Raw genomic sequence first — 22,472 nt, forward strand, 5'->3', positions numbered from 1 at the left:
AAGGTTACAGTGAGGTACTGAAAAATACTATAATACACAGAAAATAGAAGTTCTCCCCTGAACTTTCATAACATTCACCTTTTGGCAATCCTCTGCCAATCTTTATCCACACAGATTTTGGGAGAGGGTGTCACTATAATGCACTTTATTTTTACTCTTTTCTGTAGATGTGTTACAAAAAACATTGGGTTTTAAACAAGTGGTTACCAATCTTAAAAATGAGAGATGAGTTTATTACAGAGCAGGCAGGCTGCAATCTCTTCAGTTGACACAAAGCTATCCTAAAAGCATTCCCAACTCTCATTTCATATAGTCAGGTTTGTAGGCTTGAACTCTCACATTTCCATCGCAATTGCTTGCACATCACTACGGAATTGCTTCACCACCTTTTTCCTCCTGTTGCCAATAACTGCAGAATGACCTTCAGTTTTTGCCAAAAGGAGTTTATTCAAAAAGCCAGAAAACAAAAAGAGTTTACAATAAACTTCTGTATCTTTTTTCCTAACATTGTTTGAACAACTATGTAAGCTCATCGAAGGTGACTCATCATCGACGGTCAGGCCGTATTAGAGCAATCCCAAGCTCAGGTCATGAAATAGTTAGTGAGCCTTTTTCAAAAGCCCATCCAAGAAAATAAAGGGATCTTTCTGCTTTCTTGAAGTGGCTTTGGAAAAGACCCAGACCGTTTAAGTCACAAAATACTGAGACGCAGTAATAACTATTCATGGTGAACGCTTTGTTGTTCATCAGTAAATCACCATTAAGGAAAGGTAAGATTCCCTCACTTAAAAAGAGAACGAGGGGTTCTTGTTATTCCCCTTTATCATCTTTGACTGCATATGAAAAATTATTCAGCTGTGTATGCTTTTCCACCAAAATCTCCAGTAAAATCAGATGGTATGTGTAAAGTACACTGGCAACAAAACGGAATTTAGTATATCTGAGGAACTCGGTGCAGGGGCTTTGCAAAACGAAATAGTTTGATAGTCTGACCTTGATCCAACCAAACGAGAACCCGCTGCCATTCAAAGGGACACACTTCTTTTAAGACAGAAAAGCTAAAAAGGATCAGCTTTAGTTAGGGACAGACTCCTTGTAAAAGTGCAGCAGATAACCCAAAATATCTTGCTCGATTACAAAAGGTTTTATTCTTACAGACGCTTAAGATGATGCTCTTCAGTGTTTCAGTGGAGAAAACAAGTTCCCAAGGGTGTTCCTGAGTGAGACTCTTGTGACATTTTCAGTGCCTGCACTATTCAAGCTGGGGGAAACAACCACAACAAAAAGAGCCCACACATGCACAAAGCAGCTGAAAGCTGCAGCTCCGCTAGATGGCAAGCCCTGGTCTGGTAGCTGTGCCCTCGCCTCCTCCGCAGCAGGGAGAGGAGCTCCAGCACTCCTCAGGAGTTGCACCGAAGTCCTTTGTCTGGCCTCTGCTGTGGGGAAAGCTGCCAGGATCGACCCAGCCATTGTTAGCTCCTTTCCAGCCTCATCAGGCTTCCCATCCCAGGTACTCCTCAAATACATCCATCCTCTGGCAAAAACGCAGAGGTGCTTTGAAGAATACTAATTTTTTTATTGATTTTTTTTTTCAGTGTAATCTCCTATGAACTGAAAATCCCCCTTTAAGAAGCTATTGCAGAATAGCAGCTAAGCCGAAGCAACATCCGCAGCTGCTGTTCAGTCAGGCTGACTCCTGGAGCCCGTTCCCAACTTCTTGCAAGCCCACAAAGAACCCTCCCAGCCTGGCAGCATCTGGAGCGGGCTGCCATGCCAGTTTTACACCAGCCCGGCTCTGCTGACACCCACAGAGCCGCTTCTCCCACTGGTCTGAGACAAGATCTCGCCCAAGAAGGCTGACGATGCTCAGCTGCTGAGTACCACAGGGCACCAAGGCAGCAGAGCACCAAATGAGTGAAAACCACTGGCAGGTCAGATTTGTGGCACTTCACGGCTACCTGGAATCAAAAGGTGAGGCCTGTGGGCAACCAAACCATTCAGGTTTGCAACGTCTACATAGCATATCCCAGACTCTATTCCCGAAGACCTCTTTTAGACTTCTTCTGAGCAAAGCCTCACTGAAGTCTGTGAGACAGCTGACAGGATAGGCTGCAAGGTCTTCAGGATTAGATCCCCGGTTAATACACATTTGCATATTGAGCTTGTGAAATAAATCAATTGCTCAGTGAAATCCTAAGTGAAAAAGGTGTTTTCTTAGCAGAGACCATTCCATTATCAGCTTCCCCTTCATCTGCTCGGCCTGCTGAACGCGCCGACCTCGGGCGCACGGCTCAGGTGAGAAAGCTGGGCAATACGATAGCTCAGCGCAGCACCCTCGAGCTGAGATACTCCAAGCAGCTGCCAGTTCGTGCTACAAATTCACATGCTTGAAGCAGTTGCTAAACAAACAAGACCACCTCTCCAGCTGAAATAACCCCCCAGCTGGCCCTGTCTAGGTAATCTAAACCGTGGTTATACGCAGGCTCTGCTTGGACCTGGCAGAGCGCTGCTTGTGAACGCAAACTTCACCGGGAGGTTTGCCAAAGTGAAGGCGGCAGGACTGAGTTCACAGAGCAGGACATTGTCCCCTCATCAAAACCAGCAGCGGGGCAGGATTAACCTAATTTGTAGCTACCTTGGCTGGACCGGCCGCCCATTGTTCCTCATACACGCTCTCGTGAAGCTTAGTTAAATAAACTACTGCAAAATTATACTTGAAAAGAGCATTTCCTTAACAGCGTGCAGCTCTTAGACGCTGGAGTGTTGTGGACATTCATCCACAGTGGTTCCCTTCCATACAGCTTTTGTGGAGACCTTGGGCAGCTTTCGGGGAGGAAAGAGGCAGCAGCGTAAGTTACAGCTCTTGCTGTTTAAAAGTAAAATGAAGCCAATTTCCGAAACAAACTATCTGAAGGTTTATTTCCAAAAGATCTTGCTTCGCCTCTCCACGCACCCCAACGCCTTGACCCCAAGTCTCTGAAAAGTTAAATCTGGGTTGATGAACGAAGAAAACTGTTTCACCTTTCACATTATCTTTTAAAAGACAGAAGGCACAAGGATTTGTCACCACCGAGGGTAAAACCTCAGGCTGATCCGTATGTGGATCCCGTTTCAAAAACAAACAATCCCCTTGGGGCTGGCGGGGAGCCAGACTGCGGGATTGCCTTTTAAGACTTGCATCTCAATAGGAAACCTCTGAGCATTTTGATCTGTTTTCATAACTGTAACAATTTTCATCCCTTGGCTTTGTAGCGTATTATCATTCCCTTCTTTCTAGTAAGTTAAAGAAACAGCCGGTACAAATGAAGGCAAAACACACACGGGCGACTGTGGATAAAATACGGCATTTCAAAAGATTCAGGAAAGACAAAAACAACTGCCCGTCTTAACTCCTGCCAAGAAACCATTACAGAGGGTGGAGGCGCGGTGAAAGCCCCTTGAACGCCGCGTTTCAACGGCAGTAACAACCACAGACCTTAGATCTATTGTGTAGCTTTATTTTTACAGGACCTATCATAGACTCTTTTACATAACTTAAATGATTATCAGATAATCTCCTGTACACAATGAGACCGAGCCACGTTCCTTTCCGAGCTTTGACACATTCCTGGAAGGAATCCAACCGTCCGAAGGAATCACACCACCGCAGCGGCTACAGTACATTTTTGTCCCGAACTTACGCCATCAATTAACTTACGTTATCGCTGTAAATTGCTGTTTGCAAGATCCTGCAAGACATTGTTAAATTTCAGGACACTAAGTTTTGGTAGCAGCATTTTTAATCTTGCTTCGCTTTTTAATTTTTTATGGTTTTTCCTCGCCTTTGTGTCCTCAGCTGAACATCCGCCAGCGCTTGCGATGCACGCCAACCTGGGAAAAATGTTAACCGCGCCGCAAGAGTTGACCAGGTCTTACTTTCAGACCGAAACCGCGTCCGAGCGGCCCCGGCCGCCTTCGCCAAGCGCGGCCCCCGTTCCAACGCCGCCTAAGGACAGGTACAGCCGAGGGCCTCTGCCTACAGCAGGACACAACCTGACCCCGAAGGAAAAGGGCTAAGGAAAGGTAGTCGCCGGCCGCTAGAAAAACACCTGAAGGAACCCAGTATTTCACATTTTATTTGCAGCGCCTCCCAAACGGCAGGAGGCGGCGACTCGCAGAGCACACGGGTGAATCCTGCGGGGGCCGTGGTTTCGGGACACGCACGCCCACCCGCACACCCCCGACCCCCCGAGCTCCCGTCAGGTCCCCGCGGGTGGCCTCCCCCGGCCCCCCGCCGCCATTTCATCGTCCCGGGCGGAGCGCTGCGGGGCCGGGGCGGTTCGCCGAGCCCTCCGGCGCGGCCCTACAGGCCGGGGTAGGCCGGGCGGTGGTAGCCGGCGCTGTAGTCGTAGGGCACCTGCGGCGGGGGCAGCGGGCACTCGGGGAAGAAGGGGGCGAACCCCGGCGACAAGTGCCCGCCGGGCTCCTCGCCGCCGCCGCCGCCGCCGGGGGCCGGCTCCCCGCCGCCGGGGTAGAGCGGGCGAAGCGCCTCGGCCGGCGCCTTCTTCGGGGGGCTGCAGGGCCCGGCCGGGCTCCAGGGCGGCTCGGGGTAGAGCAGCCCGCCCAGCAACGGGTGATGGTGGGCGGCGGGCAGAGGCAGCGGCGCTTCGTAGAGGCCGTGCTCCAGGCCCAGCTCGGCGGGCAGGCGGGCGGCTGCCCCGCCGCCGGGGAAGGCGTCCGGCGGGGCGGCGTGTTCGGGCAGCAACGCGCCGTACTCGGGGCCCAGCAGCTCGAAGAACTCGGTCGCCTCCGCCCCGCCGCCGCCGCCGCCTCCTCCTCCTCCTCCGCCCTTCTCCAGCTCCTTGGCCCCCGGCGGCGGCCCGCGGGCGGCGGCGGCGGCGGGCAGCGCCGGCTCCGTGAAGAAGGAGGGCGGCAGGTTGCGGTCCCGCAGCGGCACCTTCCGCGGGCCGCCCGCCGCCGCTGCCCCCCCGCCGCCGCTCGCCGCCCCGCCGCCCGCCGCCTCTCCTCCTCCGCCGCCGGCCGCCGGGCCCCGTCCCCGCTGCAGGGAGCCGAAAAGGGCCGCCAGGCTCTTGCTCTGGAGGCTGCTGGCCGCCTGCGAGGCCTCCCGGCGCGGCGGGGGCTTGGCGGGGCAGGCGGCGGGCGGGGAGGAGGAGGAGGAGGAGGAGGAGGCGGCGGCGGCGGGCGGCGGCGGGGCGGGCGGCGGCGGGGGGGGAGCGGCGATGATGCCGGTGCAGCGCTTGATCTGCTTCTGCAGGTACTTCCGATGGTTCACCTTCCGCTTGGACTTCACCGGCTTGTCCAGCGCCAGCTTGATGTTGCTGGAGGCCGAGTCGATGAAGCTCAGCAGGTCCCTGGTGGCTTCTTTAAAGTCCCCGGCCTCGCCCGCGCCGCCGCCGCCGCCGCCGCTGCCCTCGTAGCCCTTCTCCAGGTCGGCATAGCCCAGGAGGCCGCCGGCGGCGGGGAAGCAGAAGGAGAGGAGGTGGTGGGGGCTGAGCAGGGCGGCTGGCACGGCCATGGCCGGCGGCCCGGCGCCGCCGCCCCGAGCTCCGCAGGGCTGCGCGGGGCGGGCGGGCGGCGGCGGCGGCGGGGAAAAGGCGGCGGGCGGGGGCGGAGGGAGGGCTCAGCGGCGGGGCTGGACCCGGCCCTCCCCGCCTACCCCGCCGGGGCCACCGGGGGCCGGGCCGGGCCGGGCCCGGCCGGCTGCGCCCACCCCCCGGCCGGGGGGCAGCGGCGGTGCCGCAGGGGCGGGACGGGCAGCGCCCCCGGGGCGGGAAACACGCACGGACAGCCCCGGGACAGGGACAGGGACACACAGGGACAGGGACACACACACAGGGGTAGGTACACACACCCTGGGACAGGTACATGCAGATCGGGACAGGTACACACACACCCTGGGACAGGTACATGCAGATCGGGACAGGTACACACACGCACAGGGACAGGTACACACACACCGGGACAGGTACATACAGATCGGGACAGGTACACACACACCGGGACAGGTACACACACCCTGGGACAGGTACATACAGATCGGGACAGGTACACACACACACAGGGACAGGTACATACAGATCGGGACAGGTACACACACACACAGGGACAGGTACACACACACCGGGACAGGTACACACACCCTGGGACAGGTACATACAGATCGGGACAGGTACACACACACACAGGGACAGGTACACACACACAGGGACAGGTACATGCAGATCGGGACAGGTACACACACACACAGGGACAGGTACATAGAGATCGGGACAGGTACACACACGCACAGGGACAGGTACACACACACAGGGACAGGTACACACACACCAGGACAGGTACACACACACCCTGGGACAGGTACATACAGATCGGGACAGGTACACACACACACAGGGACAGGTACACACACACAGGGACAGGTACACACACCCTGGGACAGGTACATGCAGATCGGGACAGGTACACACACACACAGGGACAGGTACATAGAGATCGGGACAGGTACACACACGCACAGGGACAGGTACACACACACAGGGACAGGTACACACACACCAGGACAGGTACACACACACCCTGGGACAGGTACATGCAGATCGGGACAGGTACACACACACACAGGGACAGGTACATAGAGATCGGGACAGGTACACACGCACAGGGACAGGTACACACACAGGGACAGGTACACACACCCTGGGACAGGTACATACAGATCGGGACAGGTACACACACACACAGGGACAGGTACACACACACAGGGACAGGTACACACAAACCGGGACAGGTACACACACCCTGGGACAGGTACACACCGGGACAGGTACACACACATCGGGACAGGTACACACACCCTGGGACAGGTACACACCGGGACAGGTACACACACATCGGGACAGGTACACACAGACCCCTGAGACAGGTACACATGCACCGGGACAGATAGACACACACCAGGGCAGATAGACACACACCAGGGCAGATACACAGCCCTTCGGACAGGTACACACACACACACACACACCAGGACAGGTACACACAGAACCCCGGGACAGGCACACACAGACCCTGGGACAGCTACACACACAGGACAGGTACACCCACCTGCAGGACAGGTACACACAGACCCCTGAGACAGGTACACATGCACCGGGACAGATAGACACACACCAGGGCAGATAGACACACACCAGGGCAGATACACAGCCCTTCGGACAGGTACACACACACACACACACACCAGGACAGGTACACACAGAACCCCGGGACAGGCACACACAGACCCTGGGACAGCTACACACACAGGACAGGTACACCCACCTGCAGGACAGGTACACACACACCCCAGGACAGGTACATAGCCCCTGGGACAGGTACACACACACAACCCGGGACAGCTACACACACACCGGCACAGGTACACAGCCTCCGGGACAGGTACACACAGACACCCGGGACAGGTACACAGCATCCCCCAGACCCAACCAGTGTGATCCCCATCACCGGCGTGCGACTACCCCCGGCGCTGTCCCCCCCCATCGGTTCGGCTGGCACAAAACGTGTTCCTCTGCCCGAGGTCAGACCCGCTGGTGCTGGATCACTCGCACAGCTCTAGGTGCACGGGCACGGAGGCACACTCTTGCTCTGACACCTGCCATGATGCGTGAGCCTAATTTAATTTGCAAAGGAGTTTTTTTCCAAGCTCATTGCTATGCACATTACCTGGCATATTGTATTTTCCTAGTCAGGTGTAGTCCTGAGAAAATCTAGCACTGTGATCCAGCAGAGATTTTAAATGACCGGGCTGCATTCAGTTAAAACTGGAGGTTTTTACTTGCATGCCTTTAGTGAAGCAGCAGTATAAATCTCCCATACAGAAGGTAGAAAAAATTAGTGAAGTGGCTACTGAAAGTACTGATAATGGCTCCTGAAGGAACTATCTTGTCTTTTCTGGGGGGAAAAGGTATTTGGTTGGTTTTTCTTTAGAAGACTTTTGCACTGATGCAGAACAACCTCAACCCTTTGAGGTCCAGATTTATTTTCGGTGATTTTATACATCCAAATATAAATAAAGATGCATATCGGATTTTGACTGAAAAAGTGAGTTTTCTTGGTCTGCATCGACTCATTAGAAATGCAGTAGTTTTGTGTTGGAAGGAAAAAAATGGAAAGCGAAACTCTGCAGAAGGAAAGGGAAACAGGCTCCTAAGACTGTACTTCGTGGTAAAAAAAAAGGAAAAATGGGCCAAATTCACCTGACTTGTTTCAAACACTTGTTGAATGCAAAGCAAATATTGCAAGGAGAAAAGAGGGGAAAGCATGTATTTCATGAGAGGAAAAAAAGGCTCAAAATCCTCTACAAAACAAAAATGCTGATTTTCTTGGTCTCTCACCTGCATCTCAGCAGGGTCCCAGCGGCAGGCAGAGCCCGGCGGTCCCAGGCACAGCCTTGGCTCTGGTGCTGGCACATCTGGACTGGGTTTCCTTGCAAAACCTGCTCAGCTGGAGCCTCCCAGACTCTCTTCTTCAGAAAGTTGCTCTGAGTGCAACTGTGTAATTGAAGCAAAAAAACCCGGTAGGCAGAGGGCTATGGGAAATCTATATACGTCTCCATATCAGAAGGAGTAGGTCTACATAGAAGGTGGATTTAAACTACTTAGCTTGAATACAACTGACACGGATTAGCTACCCGAGCTTTTGCCCTCAGGTCCTGTCAAGCGCTGTCAAGCTTTGCAGTCTGCTCCAAGCTCCCTTATTGATGGGGAAATGTAAAGAACAACATATATATCCCGTCTGCTGCGCCTGATAGTTTTGCATCTACTCTGAGGCCACTTCAAGCTGCACATGGGTCTAGAAAATGGGGATCGCTATCTGTCGCTGGATGTGCAGCCAGTTGGGGACCATTTCTTATCTAAGCAACATGAAACGACTCTCATAGAGCAGCAAATAAGTTGTCCTCAAGTTAGTATCTGCTTCAGCATTACAGCGGCAATATTTCATAGCCTGTCTAAAGGGGGTTGTTAATGAGTCTGGGTGGTATTATATGCAGAGTGGCTAAATATCCGGTGGCTTAGAGAAAAAAAAGCTGAAAGCCCTGGCTTCTCTTCTGTAAGGCTGAATTCATTCAATTAAACAGCTTTGAGAGCTCAGCTACGGTTTAGTGGGAGACTTTATTACCTCCTAAAAATTGGAGAGTATTAAAACAATTGTCAGGCATGCAAAGGAAAGTTTGCATTCAGTTGTGCTAAGCAGCCGAATTTACATATTCTCAACCAGATCTGGAGATTTAGAAAGCCTTCATAATTGCATTAAACATGCTTATTCTCCGTGTTCTCTCAAGCAGAGCTGATTACCCCAAGTTGGGCAATGCCTGGGGGGAAATTTGCTAAGCCACATGATGTCAACAACTTGCAAAGAAACTTAATTTTTCCAGGGAAATAGCGGTTTGGTTATTCCTGTAAAACACCTCTCTTTCCCAGCGGCTGTATGAGCCAATGCTTCTCTTCTGCCTGTGCTCATTCGGGTTGATGATGCTCAGCCTGCACAGGGCGGCTTCACATCCCACCAGCGATCCACCTCGGCTCGCTGGCAAGGTCTAATGTCCGGGAAGTGCTGGGATCAGACCCACAAAATAACCCCAACCCCAGGCAAATGTTCGGACCAGATGTCCTCATCCCTCCACTCTCCCCCCATCAGACCGAGGTGAGTGAAGTGGCTGCAGAAGTGCTTCCCCCACCTCAAACCTTCATCCCGCAGGATAGCGTTCAGTGCTCAGTAAGGGGCTCCAGGGGCTCTACTGCTGTTTTCTTGCCCACTTTTGTGTAGGAAATTTATCTGGGTTTTGTTTATTTTCTTGCTCATTATAGGTAGCAGCATCTCAACCAGCTCTGGGGATTAAACCAAGGCTTTTCAGAACGATGCCCTTGGCATCAAGTGTGGCTTTTTTGCGGGAACCACAGCACAGTTACCCTGTGAATCAAAGGGAGCAGGGACACGCTGTGCTCACTAATGCTTTGCACCGGCCACAAATTGAGCTCGTAGCCACACGATCAAGCCCTTCGCAAGAAGAACAATTTGTTATCCTTACAGACCAAGCGGGCCAGAAAGGAGAGAGCGGCTTACGCAAACAAGAAAGCCTTGGACAGCTGAGGACCGCCTTACGGTGCCAGCACTTTTGTGGAGCAGCTCTTCACTGGAGGCGGTTGCAGAAGCTGAATCTGCCCTCCTGATGCTTGTGGGACCGCCCGTCTCTGTGTCCAACACCGGGGTAAATCCTCTGCAATGTTGGGACGGGATCCCACTAGGATCCAGCCTGAAGGAAACATCTCATGCTGTGTCCCGTCGCTAAAACAGGGTAGAATCAGGCTGATATAAAGCAGATTTTTTTTTACAATGAGGGTGGTGAAACAGGTTGCCCAGAGAGGTGGTCGATGCCCCATCCCTGGAAACGTTCAAGGTCAGGCTGGACGGGGCTCTGAGCAACCTGATCTGGTTGAAGATGTCCCTGCTCATGGCAGGGGGGTTGGAACTAGGTGACCTTTAAAGGTCCTTTCCAACCCAAACCATTCCATGATTCTATGATCACTAGCAAAACCTGCCCTTGGGGAAGGCAAACCAAATCCAGCGCTGAGCCCAGCCCTCACAATTCACAACACCCGTTTTCCTTTCACCCCGGCATTGGGAAGGCAGCGTGAAAGTAAGAAAATCTCTACGACAGGGGAGGGAGGACTTTTTCTTCCCTGCCCGGTTGTACGGCCCATATGGTTGTCAAGTTATGGGAAAATCTGGCTGCCCAAACAGGTGTCACCGCTCACAACCTACAGTCTCATTTCCTGATCGCGTCTTAATCGGCGAGTTGGTTGTGAAAGTTGATTTCTTGCACATTCTTATATCAGTGGGAATTTCTGCCCTTCCCTGACAAGTATTATAGGCAGCCTTTGACATACAGCCCTACAGGACCTAAATAGGCTGCTATTCTTTCCCTACGCTGAAAGGGAGCTTTGTGCCAGGGATTCATTAAACTGCACTGCACAGCCCTTCATAAATGGGCTCAATAATGAACAGTCGATTTAACTGGAAAAGCTGCTGGAGCTGTTAAATTAAAGGGAAATAAAGTGCACTTCAGGCTCAGTCTGCCAGAAGAAAATGTTGACCTAAAAAAAGTCTTCATTTTACTGAATCTCTTGCAAACAGGCTAAAATCTTCAGGAAGTTTATACTTGCAACAGTGGGAGAAATTTTAAAACATACCGGTTTGCTTCCCGACTAATAAAGAAAGAAGAACTGACAAGAAAATATTCAGTAAAATCAGAAGGAGGGTTGAAAGGCATATTCCGCTCAAGCCAAATTTAAGCCACTTAACCTAAATTTAGTATATGTGTGTTGATACAAGATCGTGGGACTTACGTAGATTCAGTCCTCACCTGCCTTAAATCATTATAGACCCCCTCAAATGATGCACGTTCATACGCGTGCATATACACGGTTCCTTCCTTTATGGTCTTGGCTTCTTAGAGATGCCGTTTTATTTGGATGAAATTATTAGTGGACACAGGACTGCAGACTTGGCACCCTGCAAATGAAGCCCTGTTTTCCTTTTGCAGTTTCTGGATGCCGTTGTCTCAGTTTCCCTTCCCCTCTTTCAATCTTGGTGTGTGTCTCATGTTCTCCTGGGATATATTCCCTCCAGAAGAAAGGGCAAAGCAGGTTTTGGTGGTTCTGCTGGCACCGGTAAGTGGGTGACGTGTGCTTGTAAGCACTGCATCACATTGGAAAGAGTTGTACAAGGATAAAGCAGAGAGCTGTGTTGTGCGTGTTCAGGGGATCATCGGTCCATCAGGAGATCCTGTAAAGGCTCTCCTGGTCCTTGGCCAGGCTGGGCTGAGCTCTGAGATGCCACTGGAGACTGCTGGGTTTCAGCAAAGTATTGGTAAGCTAGACACAAGTGTCTGAGGTGAACTTTAAACATTTAACCTGAGATTTTTTATATGCTTATTTTAAGCAAGCAAGGAAAAAAAGCATATACGGTTTAGAACTGGAAAAGAAATAGTGGCTCACTTCAAGCCCTCATCCAATCAAGTTTGTATATCCAAAGTTTCCACTGGAACAGAGTTCATAAATTCATCAGGGAGAGACTTTATTTCCCATATGCCAGTATTTTCTGAAATCTTGGGGATTTACACAGCCCAGTCCTGCAGCCTCCTATCCTGGGATCGTGTTGCTCATAAGGCAACGGTTGCTTCGCCCATGTGAGGAGTGCAGGACTCAGCTGAAACACGGACCACACGTGGGGGGACTGTATTTAACCTTATGGATGAATAGGAAAGCCCATCGTTCAGCTGAGCCCGACCCAACTCTTGGTTTTAGAAGAGTAGAATTCCTTATTTCAGTGAGGTTACTCCACTGTAAAACTGGGGTTGCTTGTCGGTGAATCAGCTCTTCCATCATGGCCATCTCATTCTCCTTCATCTGAGCAGTTGTAAATGCTGTTCCACAGCTGTGTTATGCACTTTGTATATGATATATTGTGAAGGAAATCTATCTATGGGAAGGTAGACTGGAAGCTTAAGGACAACAAGATCAGAAGCAGCATGCAATGGGGAAGGGACCGTGTCCGAATCTAATTCCTGGGGCAGCTCATCTGAAAACAAATCTCAGCACCAGCTTAACAAACTTTGTGTTGCTTTCACTATTTTAGACTGTAGATGGTTTTGTCATTATATAAACCTGCCACTTGGAGAAACACTCATCTTCTTCATTCTGTTGTGACTTCTGTTCAAATCTTCTATATAATTTTAAAGGTGATGGCAGCAGGCTTTCAGCTCTTCACTGGAGTTGCCTTCAGTGGGTTAAATGTTTTTTCATACCCTCTGAAAACATGGGCATTCAGGAAGAGTATTAGCTGTAATATATCAGTCTTCCACCTAAATTTTGCATAATCATTTATGGCTTGCTTAAAAATGACCTGGTATAGATCAAAATCCCACAAAAGTTGAGAAAACATGAACTTGTCTGCCACAAAAATAGTGCAAGTTTTGTGGGCTGCTTTCTTGAATACAGCACTTGGGTATACCGCTGGTGGTTCTCTGTCACCACTACAAGAGCTGTGCAAAAACCATCATTTGCCTCTTCAGGGAAGAGTTTTGGGGATTGAAATTCTAATTTCATTTCATTAAGTCCTGCTCGTAGTCCGGCACTTGGCTACTGGTAGAAGTATGCATTTAGGAAACATTTACAGATACTTGAAAAGAATAAGAAAGGAAATTACTTTTCATAATGTTGAGAAATATTTTTTCATATTTCTTTTTCCTAAGTCCTTGTATATTCCTTGAAATTTGCTGGGTTTTATCTTCACTCAGAGGTGTTTCTGCAGGTAAATGTGTGGGTTTTGAGATCAAAATCATTCTTTCATTTTTGCTAGTCGTGCAGGGTGCTGCTTGGAAGATCTTTGCTGGGTGGAAATAAAATGTGAAATGCAAACAGATAGCAACTAATGTCAAGCACTGCCTTGTTTGCTGCACGCTATCCTTCCACTAATCTCTGTTTGCTTGGCAGGAACCAGTTTATTTGATCTCATGGTTCCTGGCAGGCTTTGCTGGGAAGTGCTCCATGGCTTTGGGGAAGACAGGAGCTCCTCAAATCTTACCTGATGCAAACAGTGAGGATTTAGCAAATGCTGCAAAATAGTCTTCATGTATCTCAGAATGGTCACTGAAACCAAAGGCACGGCGGTGTTTCTCAGAGGTCCGGCCATGCGCCATCCACAACACGGGAGAGCGTAGGAGGGCTGGGTGCTGTTCGGTGTGTGGTTCATGGTCGAACACAGCTCAGCACCAGTGCTTCAGAAAGGGGTCTTCTCATTCATTATTTATGCTGTGAAGTAAGGACCTGGTCCAACCCCCAGTGAAGCCATTTCCATTGCCTTTCATTGAATGATGAATAACCCCAATTCATGGACCTTAATTTTCAGAATTGCTGAGCATCAGCGACTCCCAGGACTCTGGTGAGCCAGTCCCTGTCTCTTTGCCCTCCACTTGGGAATAACCAATTTTCTTGAGCCAGGAAACCCCATGCCAAAATCTTCATACGACATATGGCATCTTGCTTCCATGTAGCTCTGAGCTAAACTCTGCTTGTCCTTCCAGCCCTCCCATGGCCTGGGCTCAGCCCTCTCTCCCACTCCGGGTAGCTCTCAAATGATGCTTCAACCATGCTGAAGAGTCTCTGACTTGGAGGTGACTTCAGGTACCTGTGACCATGGCAATGCCATCATAACTCTTCTTATTCCTTTATGTCTCTTAAAAAACCTGGTGCAGCTCAGCTGATGGATCTGTAACGTGATGACCCTGGCAACAAGGTGGTCTCCGCCTATGGAAGCTGCTCTGGCACCATCTCATTCTTTACCTAAAGGATTTTTTGTTTTTTTTTCTGGTGTGTTACAATAGTTATGAGATATTTGCAATGCAGGATCATCTTTAAAAATGTTGGTCAACACTGTGTCCCAGTATTTAAATGGTTAAACCCTATTTCTTTCCAAGAATTTTCTTTTTTTTTTTTCAAAAAAAAGACAATTGTGGAATTTTTAATTGCTTTAATTTTCAGTTTGAAAATGCTATCAAAACTGTGACCAGTTTTGCCTATTGAAAACTGCCTATTAGAAAGGTTCCAGTTTTTAATAAGCTTAACTAAACAGGCAAATACCATTTCCTATTCCCAGTCTCACCACCCACCCGCTGCAGCCCTGGGCTGCTCTGAGGAGGTTTCCGAGGCCTGGAGCTGGACCAGGAATATGTTTTTGCCAGAGTGACATGAAGAACTGACAGATCCATGTCAAAAAACATGGGGTGCAGGACAGCTGATTCCCCTTGCTGAGCTGCCACGGGGAAATCCAGATCTCGGCTGAATTCCATGATTTCCTGATACCAGCACCAATTTTATTAACTCCTTTTATTTTTTTTCACCATTTATTCTCTCCCCCGCTGAGGTATGTCTGCAGGGAGTTTAATCCCATCAGGAGCAGGAATTGGTCCCAGGACCCCTTTCTTACAGCAAAAATAAGCTTCTCGGTGGTGCAGCACAGTCTGCAGGCTGAGATGGCCACCGGTCTGCAGGACGCAGGGAGGGCAGGAGTCCCTGCTCCTGCACAAAGTGCTGCTTTGGCCCACCCTTGGCCACGTTACGTTCTCATATGAAAAGCCCCAGACCCTAAATCAGCACAAGTGTCAGCCACCCAAGTCAACCTCTGGATTTCAATGCGTTTGCTCTCATGCTTAGATTTGGGCATATCTTGCTGAACAGGAGACTTCGTTCACAGCAAGGGGGGTTCAAAACCAGTCTGTGGGGCAGAGCTACCTTTTAAATTTTCATAGGATTCACTAAGAGTTTAAATCTTAATATCTTACTTGTCTATAAATTATCTAGATAAACACATAATAAATCATTATATATACGTATATACCCAAAGTGGGAGTATACTGTGGTTACGAGCTTTGCATACAGCAAACACATATAGACTAAAAATACTGTAAGTAAAAAAAAAAAAAAACACTTTTTTTTTTTGAAAGCTAAAGCTAACAAAAATGTTGGATTTTTGTTTTCTTAACCAGATGTTTTCAGTCTTTTCTTAACAGAGCCACTCACAGATTGTTCCCTGAATTATTTCATGTTTAGAAATGGTGTCTTGTTAAAAGAGAGACGGAGACGGAGGGAGAGAGTCGCACAAACTGCCATTATCATGCAAATAGCCCCAGAGGAAAAAGGACAGTGAAAATGATAGCACTGATCTAATTATCTGCAGGCCAATATAGCTAAGTCACTGAAAGAGGCCCACAGAAAAGGCTGCCACAGAAACACAAAAAACAGCCAGAAAACAATAAGGAACTTAGCAACAGTATAAAAACGGACTTCTTTCTGTGCACAAAGAGTAGTTTTATGAGCATTTTTCTTGCTTTCAGTTTGCAGAAAAGGTTAGAGCACATTTTAAATTCTATGCCAGGATTTCCCCCCCCCCCAGCCCCTAAAGATCCTTTGGCATGCCGTCATATCGCTGCGCGCCCGGCGGTGGGAACGCGGCCACTCCTGCTTAGCGTGTCCGAACCGCCACGCGTGTCGGGGGGCTGCTGAGTTCGTCCGAGGTGGATTTTTGGTAGAGCCCTTCTCGGGGGCTTGGATTTTGACCAAGGCATTCAAGCTTTGCCCTTTTCATGTGTTAACGCTGTCGTCTCCCTTCTGGTGCTCCCAGGGGGTTCCCCGCTGGAGGACAGAGGTTTGTACGCCGCACACCCTCCCTCGAGTGACCCACGCGAGGGTCTCGGAGGATCCCCACAGCCGTAATTCACCCCAGTAAGGATCGCAAGGTGATGCTCACCAGATTGCCAAATACAGATGCTGACAAACAGTCAAAAAAGACCCAAAAGCCACTGACCGTGGCTCTCAAAGAGGACCCCACATGAGCATCGCGCCCACAGGTCCTCTTCTGTGGACGTGGTGCTTAGGGACACGGTTTAGTGGTGGACTCGGTAGTGTCAGGTTAACAGCTGGGCTCGATGATCTTAAGCGTCTTTTCCAACCTAAATGATTCTGTGATTCTTGTTGGCGGAGAGAAACGGGAAGCTCCAGAGTAACTTTCCTGCCCTATTTTAGTGATCCTGCCTTGCGATTGCCTGTTTTCCCACTGACCTTGAAGGGAGCCCCCGTGATCAACATAATCAAACTAATCCCACCCAGACCTTAAAAACTCAGGGCACCTGCCAACTCGGCCCAACGTCCTTTGGAGCAACAGGTGTCAAATCAGTGCAGGACAGTTGCCCAAAATGTCCTGAAAATCCTTTTTAGCCACTCAGAGGTCATCACACTCCTTTTTGAAGGGGAAAACTGTTTCTATTCATTGCACGTTTAAACTGGACTGGGAGCAAAGTTGGAAAGAGAAAAAAATGCAGAGCATCTCTCTCGCAAAATCCTCCAGGTCATCTAATCACTCCTACTCCCATTTTGAAGCTTAACAAGCTTAATAAGATCTCAAAATATCCATAATTAGCCTCATGTCAAGAATGTACAGATAATACAACAAATAGTTGCCAGATGTCATAAGCCTTGTCCATATGGCTGGATGCTTTAGGAAAATGAAGGTGAGGAAGGGCAATATTGTCTCTGGGGTAGGGCTTTGAATTATTTCTTTTGGGCCTATGGAAGGGGCTTTTAAGAAGGATCTGAATAGGAATATGGAGAACTCATTCAACTTGAGTGGGGAGAGTCATCAATATAGGCAAAATTCAGTCTTCTGGTGGCAACACAAGGAGGAATAAGTTTCTCCACTGAGAAACCCTGAGGGATGAGGGGATTCAGGCTACATCCTCCGACACAGACAGGGTGGACACTGTTGCCAATGACTCGAGCCAGTTTTGAGCCTGGCACCCCTCACGAACAGCCAGACATGCAAAATATGGCAATACACACATTGTGCACTCAATTTTGCCCAGAGGCAATTTATTTAGACCTGCTTGGAGGAGGTCTGGTGATTTTTTTGCAAGGGACCGTCTTTATGCCATTCCCTCTGTAGTCTGGGGCCTTCAGCTCTGATCTTCAGGTGAGGACCACTAGGTCTGGACCGCTGCAGAGTGTACACGTGGTCTAGATGCACTATTTGAAGGTGGATTTTCCTTAGAAGCATGATATGGGTTCATGGGATGGTATGGGCTTCATGGAGGAAGAGTCAGAAGGAGAAAGAGGGCAGAAGGACTCAAGGAAAATACAAACAACAGACTTTTGGAAGAAATGAGCAGATGCACTTGAAGAATTCAGTTCTTCAGAAAGATAAGTTAACTCTCAAGTGCTTAAAAACTCTTTGTGGATAAAAGATTCCTGTATGTAGCCAGCAAGTGCTCCTTGCCTTCCTGCCCAGTCTGTGTCCCAAGAGGATAAACTGGGGATTTATAATGCACATGACTTGAGTGGAGATCTATGGAGACACAGGTCAGCAAAGGGAATTGGTCTGGGCAGCAGAGCCTTGTTAGATTAGAAATCTGCTAACGAGCCATGGGCAGACCTGTGTGCATCTGCCCTGGTCCTTCCTTCTCCCTCTGTCTCAGCCCCAGCTCCCACCACCGGCTGGAGCCAGCATCATGTGCAGTCCCATGGTGAACAGCCCGAGGAGCTGCTCAAAGTTAAACCTCTTCTTTTTTTATCTTGCCAGGTTCATCTGAACCCTGATCAATTCCCCAGTGCCCTTCACTGCATCGCCAAATGCTTGTGCCACCTTTCCCTGCCTTACAGACCTCTTGAAAACAGAGATTAGAAAAGAGCAGAGAAAGAAAGAGCAGAAGTCAAGTTGGCATGAAGAGGGTGGCAGGCAGCTATTTTTCCAGCGTGGCCATCCAACTGCACAAAGTCTTTCTATATTTGAAGATGCAACCCACAACAGAGAAAGAAATAAATCAGGTGAAGGAAACTACCACAAATACTAAGACCAAGAAATAAAAGGCACTCGGCCCCTCCATCCAGCTCTTTGGAGCACTCATTGCGTCTTATTTTGACTTTATAAAGTGTCCACAAAACTCATCGATTTCCTAGGAGAGGAGCTTTGTTAGCATTTATACTGGGGGAGGGTGGGGAGCTGTCATTTCTGTGAATAGTCAGTTAAGGTCAGAAAACAGATTTTGGTAGCAAAATTGGCTGTTTCAGATAAATTTTAGTCATGGTGATTATCTGCCAGGGAACACAAACAGGCTACAAAGCGATAAGCGGAGCTGCTGGCACCAGAGATCCTGTTCAAATTTTTTCTGTGTACGTGGAATTTAATTTATGCAGGCTTTGCAAACAACATCAGATAGCTCTGTCAGATGGTCCAGCACCAGATCAGCAGCTGCCAAACTTGTACCTAATCGAACTCACCTCCTCATTTGCTGCACTGGAGAGAGACGGAAGGGCTCACAACTCTTGGTGCATTTTTAAGGTCTTCCATGTAGCAAGTCTCTCCCCATTTTATCTCTTTTGTGACAGTATCTACCCAATACACATTCTTTCCTCCCTGTTTGTTTTTTACTTGCTGCTTCCCAGGCCACTCTGTTGGAAAAAATGACATCATCAGAGAAATATCTGACATTTCAGCTGATCTAAATTCAAAATACACTGAGTATTGAATAGCATGGCACAGCACACAAAGACCACTGACAGTCACAGGCCATAGCAGATTCCTCAGGGAGGAACTAGATCGAGCACTATTTAACAAGGACCATGAAAACTAGACTTGTCAATATCTAAAACACACCCTTATCATTTCAGTATGTAATAGGTTTAATTCCTTTCTGTGTTTCCCACCTGCAAAATACACACCAGTAATCTGCTGTGATGGAGGCATGGAGGTGAGCCTCATGGTCTGATGCCCACAGCCCATGATTTGCACCATGACATGAAGGGCTATGTAGAAAGGTCCAGCAATAACCCAACAGGGTAATGCTTCATTAGGGCTCCTCTGGATTATGGGGAGAAGGAGCTGAGACCAGAGGTGACTTTGTGAGGATGCCCTGGGCCAGGCACCATCAGCTTGACATTAAGGGCTGCCCGTCTAAGCACACCAGCTCTTCCCATCACCAAGCCAAAATATGACCTTTTTTAAAGTGCCTGGGATACACAGGTCCCTTTCTGAGCACATGGAGGATGTGTCTGTGCTGGTAGCCCAGGGAGCAGGTTTCCAGCCACTTAGACTAATAGTCTGATTTCTGGCTTGCCCTCATCCTTGCCCTGGTTGATTCTACTGGCCCTGGTCCATAGTTACTGGCCAAGGAGGGGTTGCTTATGCTCCTACAACATTAGTCAAAGTTGGATACTTGGGGCCACAGGGGCTGCCTGGGTGGAATGTGTTTTGGCTTATACAGGACCAGAAGATGCCATCTGGGTCATGAAGCCCAGACAGCTACGCAGCCAGATGTCCCCAAGCCATGAATCGGAAGAGGATGGGGACAGACTGGGGGGAGTGTTGCTCTGTGCTCATCCCATTCTCATAGCTCTTCCCAAGGGTCTCCTCTAGCCTCTGTCAGGGAGAGGACATCAAGCTGCCGTGGCAGAAGTATAGTTCAGGATCTACAGACCCTCCATTCCACCTGCCACTATGGACCCTGGGCCATAGGAAATAAATGCCAGCAAAAGACCAAATCAGGAACTGTAATGTGCCTCAGGAAGAGAGGAGGGGAGACCTGCAATGTCGGTGTCTAGGTTCTACAATAGCAGGGAATTCATGGAGTAAAATCTCAGATGATGCTATGAAGTGTCCTGAGCTTCACTCTACAGCAGAAGGAAAATAAAATGCTAATTTAAGAACACAGTGCAGAAAGAGTTGACTTGCACCCCTCACACTGATGTCCAATAGTTCAGGATCCATTGGGACGGAGAGCAGAAGTGTTCCTGCAGCTTCATGCCACAGGCACCTGCATGGGATGCAAAGCCCTGGGTTCAGGTGTCTGCTCCTGGTGCTGCTTTGCTATTTAACGTGAAAGACCAAACTGCTGCCCTCTCTCACTTCCATCCTCCCCATCTCATGGATGTCCTTGCATCCCCAGGATGTTCCCTGATGTCCCGTTCAGTTGTGACAGCAACCCACTGCCTTGAGGATGAGCCCCAAAGACAAGGATGTTTTATCCATTGGGGTTTTAGCTGGAGATCAGGTATAAATCCCTGCCCAAAGGGACGTTTCTTGCTGGGATAAACCTTGAGGCTCACCCCTAAAGGTGCTTAATCCCTACCAGTTTCTAGTGTGACTCAGGGAATATTGCCTAAATTCAGAGATGAGCTGTGATGGTAACTATCCAGGGCTCCAAGACTTAAAGGAGAATATATCATACTTGGTCAGGTACAACCCCTTCCAACTAAAGCAAATCAAAAAGAAGAAATAAATTTTTAAAAAATTAATGTCCCAAAATACTTTAGAAATTTTCCAATTTTATCCAAATTTTCCAGTTTTCCTTTTTCCATCTACCACACACATTACTATACTTTTGCTTTTGAAAAAGAGCGAGAAAAAGAGAGAAGAATGGAGAAGTAGGAAATAGTAAAATAAATAATTTTCTAGCTATCTTGTCAGGAAAACAGCCTCCCCAGCTTAAAAAAAAATTCAACATGTTTTATTTTGAGAATACTTGGTGAAACCAATCTCAATTAGAAATCTCATCCAGCTCTCGATAACAACTTGCCCAAAGAGCAGCGCCATATTCCCGCGTCCATGACCACGGGCACATCGTTCACGCTGCTTTTCTTCCTCCCTGACATGCGGCTCCACATAATGTCGCTGCAAACGTAACGGAGAGCAGCTCGTGATCTCCCGCTGCTGCCTCCCTCCGCCGGCCACCGCTTTCTCCGGCACCGGTCTGGCTGCATGCTCTGTGCATGTGTGTGCGTGTGCCCATGTGTCCACATGTGTGTGCACGTACAAATTCCTGTGCTAAGCCAGGGGCTGCTGTAGTTTGACTTTCTCTCAAGAAAAGATGCGCACGCTTCATAACTTGCTGCTGTCGCTGTCCTTTTTCTTTTCAGTGCAAAAACTTGCCCAAAAGCAGTTGTGTAAAGGTGTGATCAGCTAATTACTTGTAACTGGAATAACCTGGAAGGAGAAAGGTTGGAGGACTGGTAATGTGGGATCCTTCCCCACCTTGAGAGCACAGCCTACTTTGGGGGCCCGATGCTGCCAGCACATTTTCAGAAACCAATCGTTTCCCAACCAGGGTTACCCAAAGGTAAGAGCACGGTGGTCACTGTGCTAAAATCCTGTTCTTCGCTCTGGATTTGAGCCTACCGTGACCACAATGGGAGCAGAGAGACCCTGCGATGGCACCGAGCCGTAGGTCCCAGCCCCGGAGCAGCCCCATGCATGCATCAGCAACCCCCCCAGGACATCATATGTCACCTTCCCAAGCTCTCGGGGATGTTTCTCCAGGAGCCGCTTATTGACTTGTCTCAAGCCAAAACAACAACATCAGTCATCATTCCTCTTCCCGGCTTGGTCCCCCCTCCCCGGAGTAAGGAAAAGTGTCGAATAATCCTCCTCCGTTCGGTGTGTGGTCTGGTTTTCCGTGTCGTCATGCAGACAGTACAGAGACAGGGGGTCAGGCGGGTCATCAGAATGCTAATAAGAAATCTGATTGATGAGCCGGTGCCCCAGGGATGAATGGGATACTTAATTAATGACTTCTGCTCTGTTTAAGAAAAAGTTTCCCTTAACTCCCATCCCTCTTTTTCTTAAAAAAAAAAAAAAAAGAAAAAAGAAAAAACCCTCTATAATCCCAAGTTTTCCAAACAACATAAAGGGAACTTCAAAGACAGACATGGTCAGTTTTTATGTGTTGGGTTGGTTCAGTGATTCTTTCCTTTCTTTGTTTACAAGGGCAGCCAGGCTTGATTCCAAGGCTGAAAAATAAAAGGCCACATTGTTCATCCAGATTCTGGATTTTTACAAGAAATTTCCTCCTCCCCAGTAGGGCAATTAAC

At 49.1% G+C, this 22,472-nt stretch overlaps 1 protein-coding gene and 1 long non-coding RNA gene across 2 annotated transcripts; one reads left to right on the forward strand and one right to left on the reverse strand.

Annotated features, from left to right (window-relative positions):
• Positions 1 to 1,160: 1,160 nt before the first annotated feature.
• On the forward strand, positions 1,161 to 2,191 carry LOC138690174 (uncharacterized). Its single transcript, XR_011328999.1, has 2 exons — positions 1,161 to 1,510; positions 1,596 to 2,191. It is a non-coding gene; the product is annotated as an uncharacterized lncRNA (long non-coding RNA).
• A 1,285-nt stretch (positions 2,192 to 3,476) lies between these two features.
• FAM181B (family with sequence similarity 181 member B) lies at positions 3,477 to 5,604 on the reverse strand. Its single transcript, XM_069808442.1, has one exon. It carries the CDS (start codon positions 5,513 to 5,515, stop codon positions 4,343 to 4,345), a length of 1,173 nt encoding a protein of 390 aa, XP_069664543.1. The 5' UTR covers positions 5,516 to 5,604; the 3' UTR covers positions 3,477 to 4,342.
• Positions 5,605 to 22,472: the final 16,868 nt, after the last annotated feature.

This window comes from Haliaeetus albicilla, chromosome 20 (genome assembly GCF_947461875.1).
Source record: "Haliaeetus albicilla chromosome 20, bHalAlb1.1, whole genome shotgun sequence".
NCBI lineage: Eukaryota > Metazoa > Chordata > Aves > Accipitriformes > Accipitridae > Haliaeetus > Haliaeetus albicilla.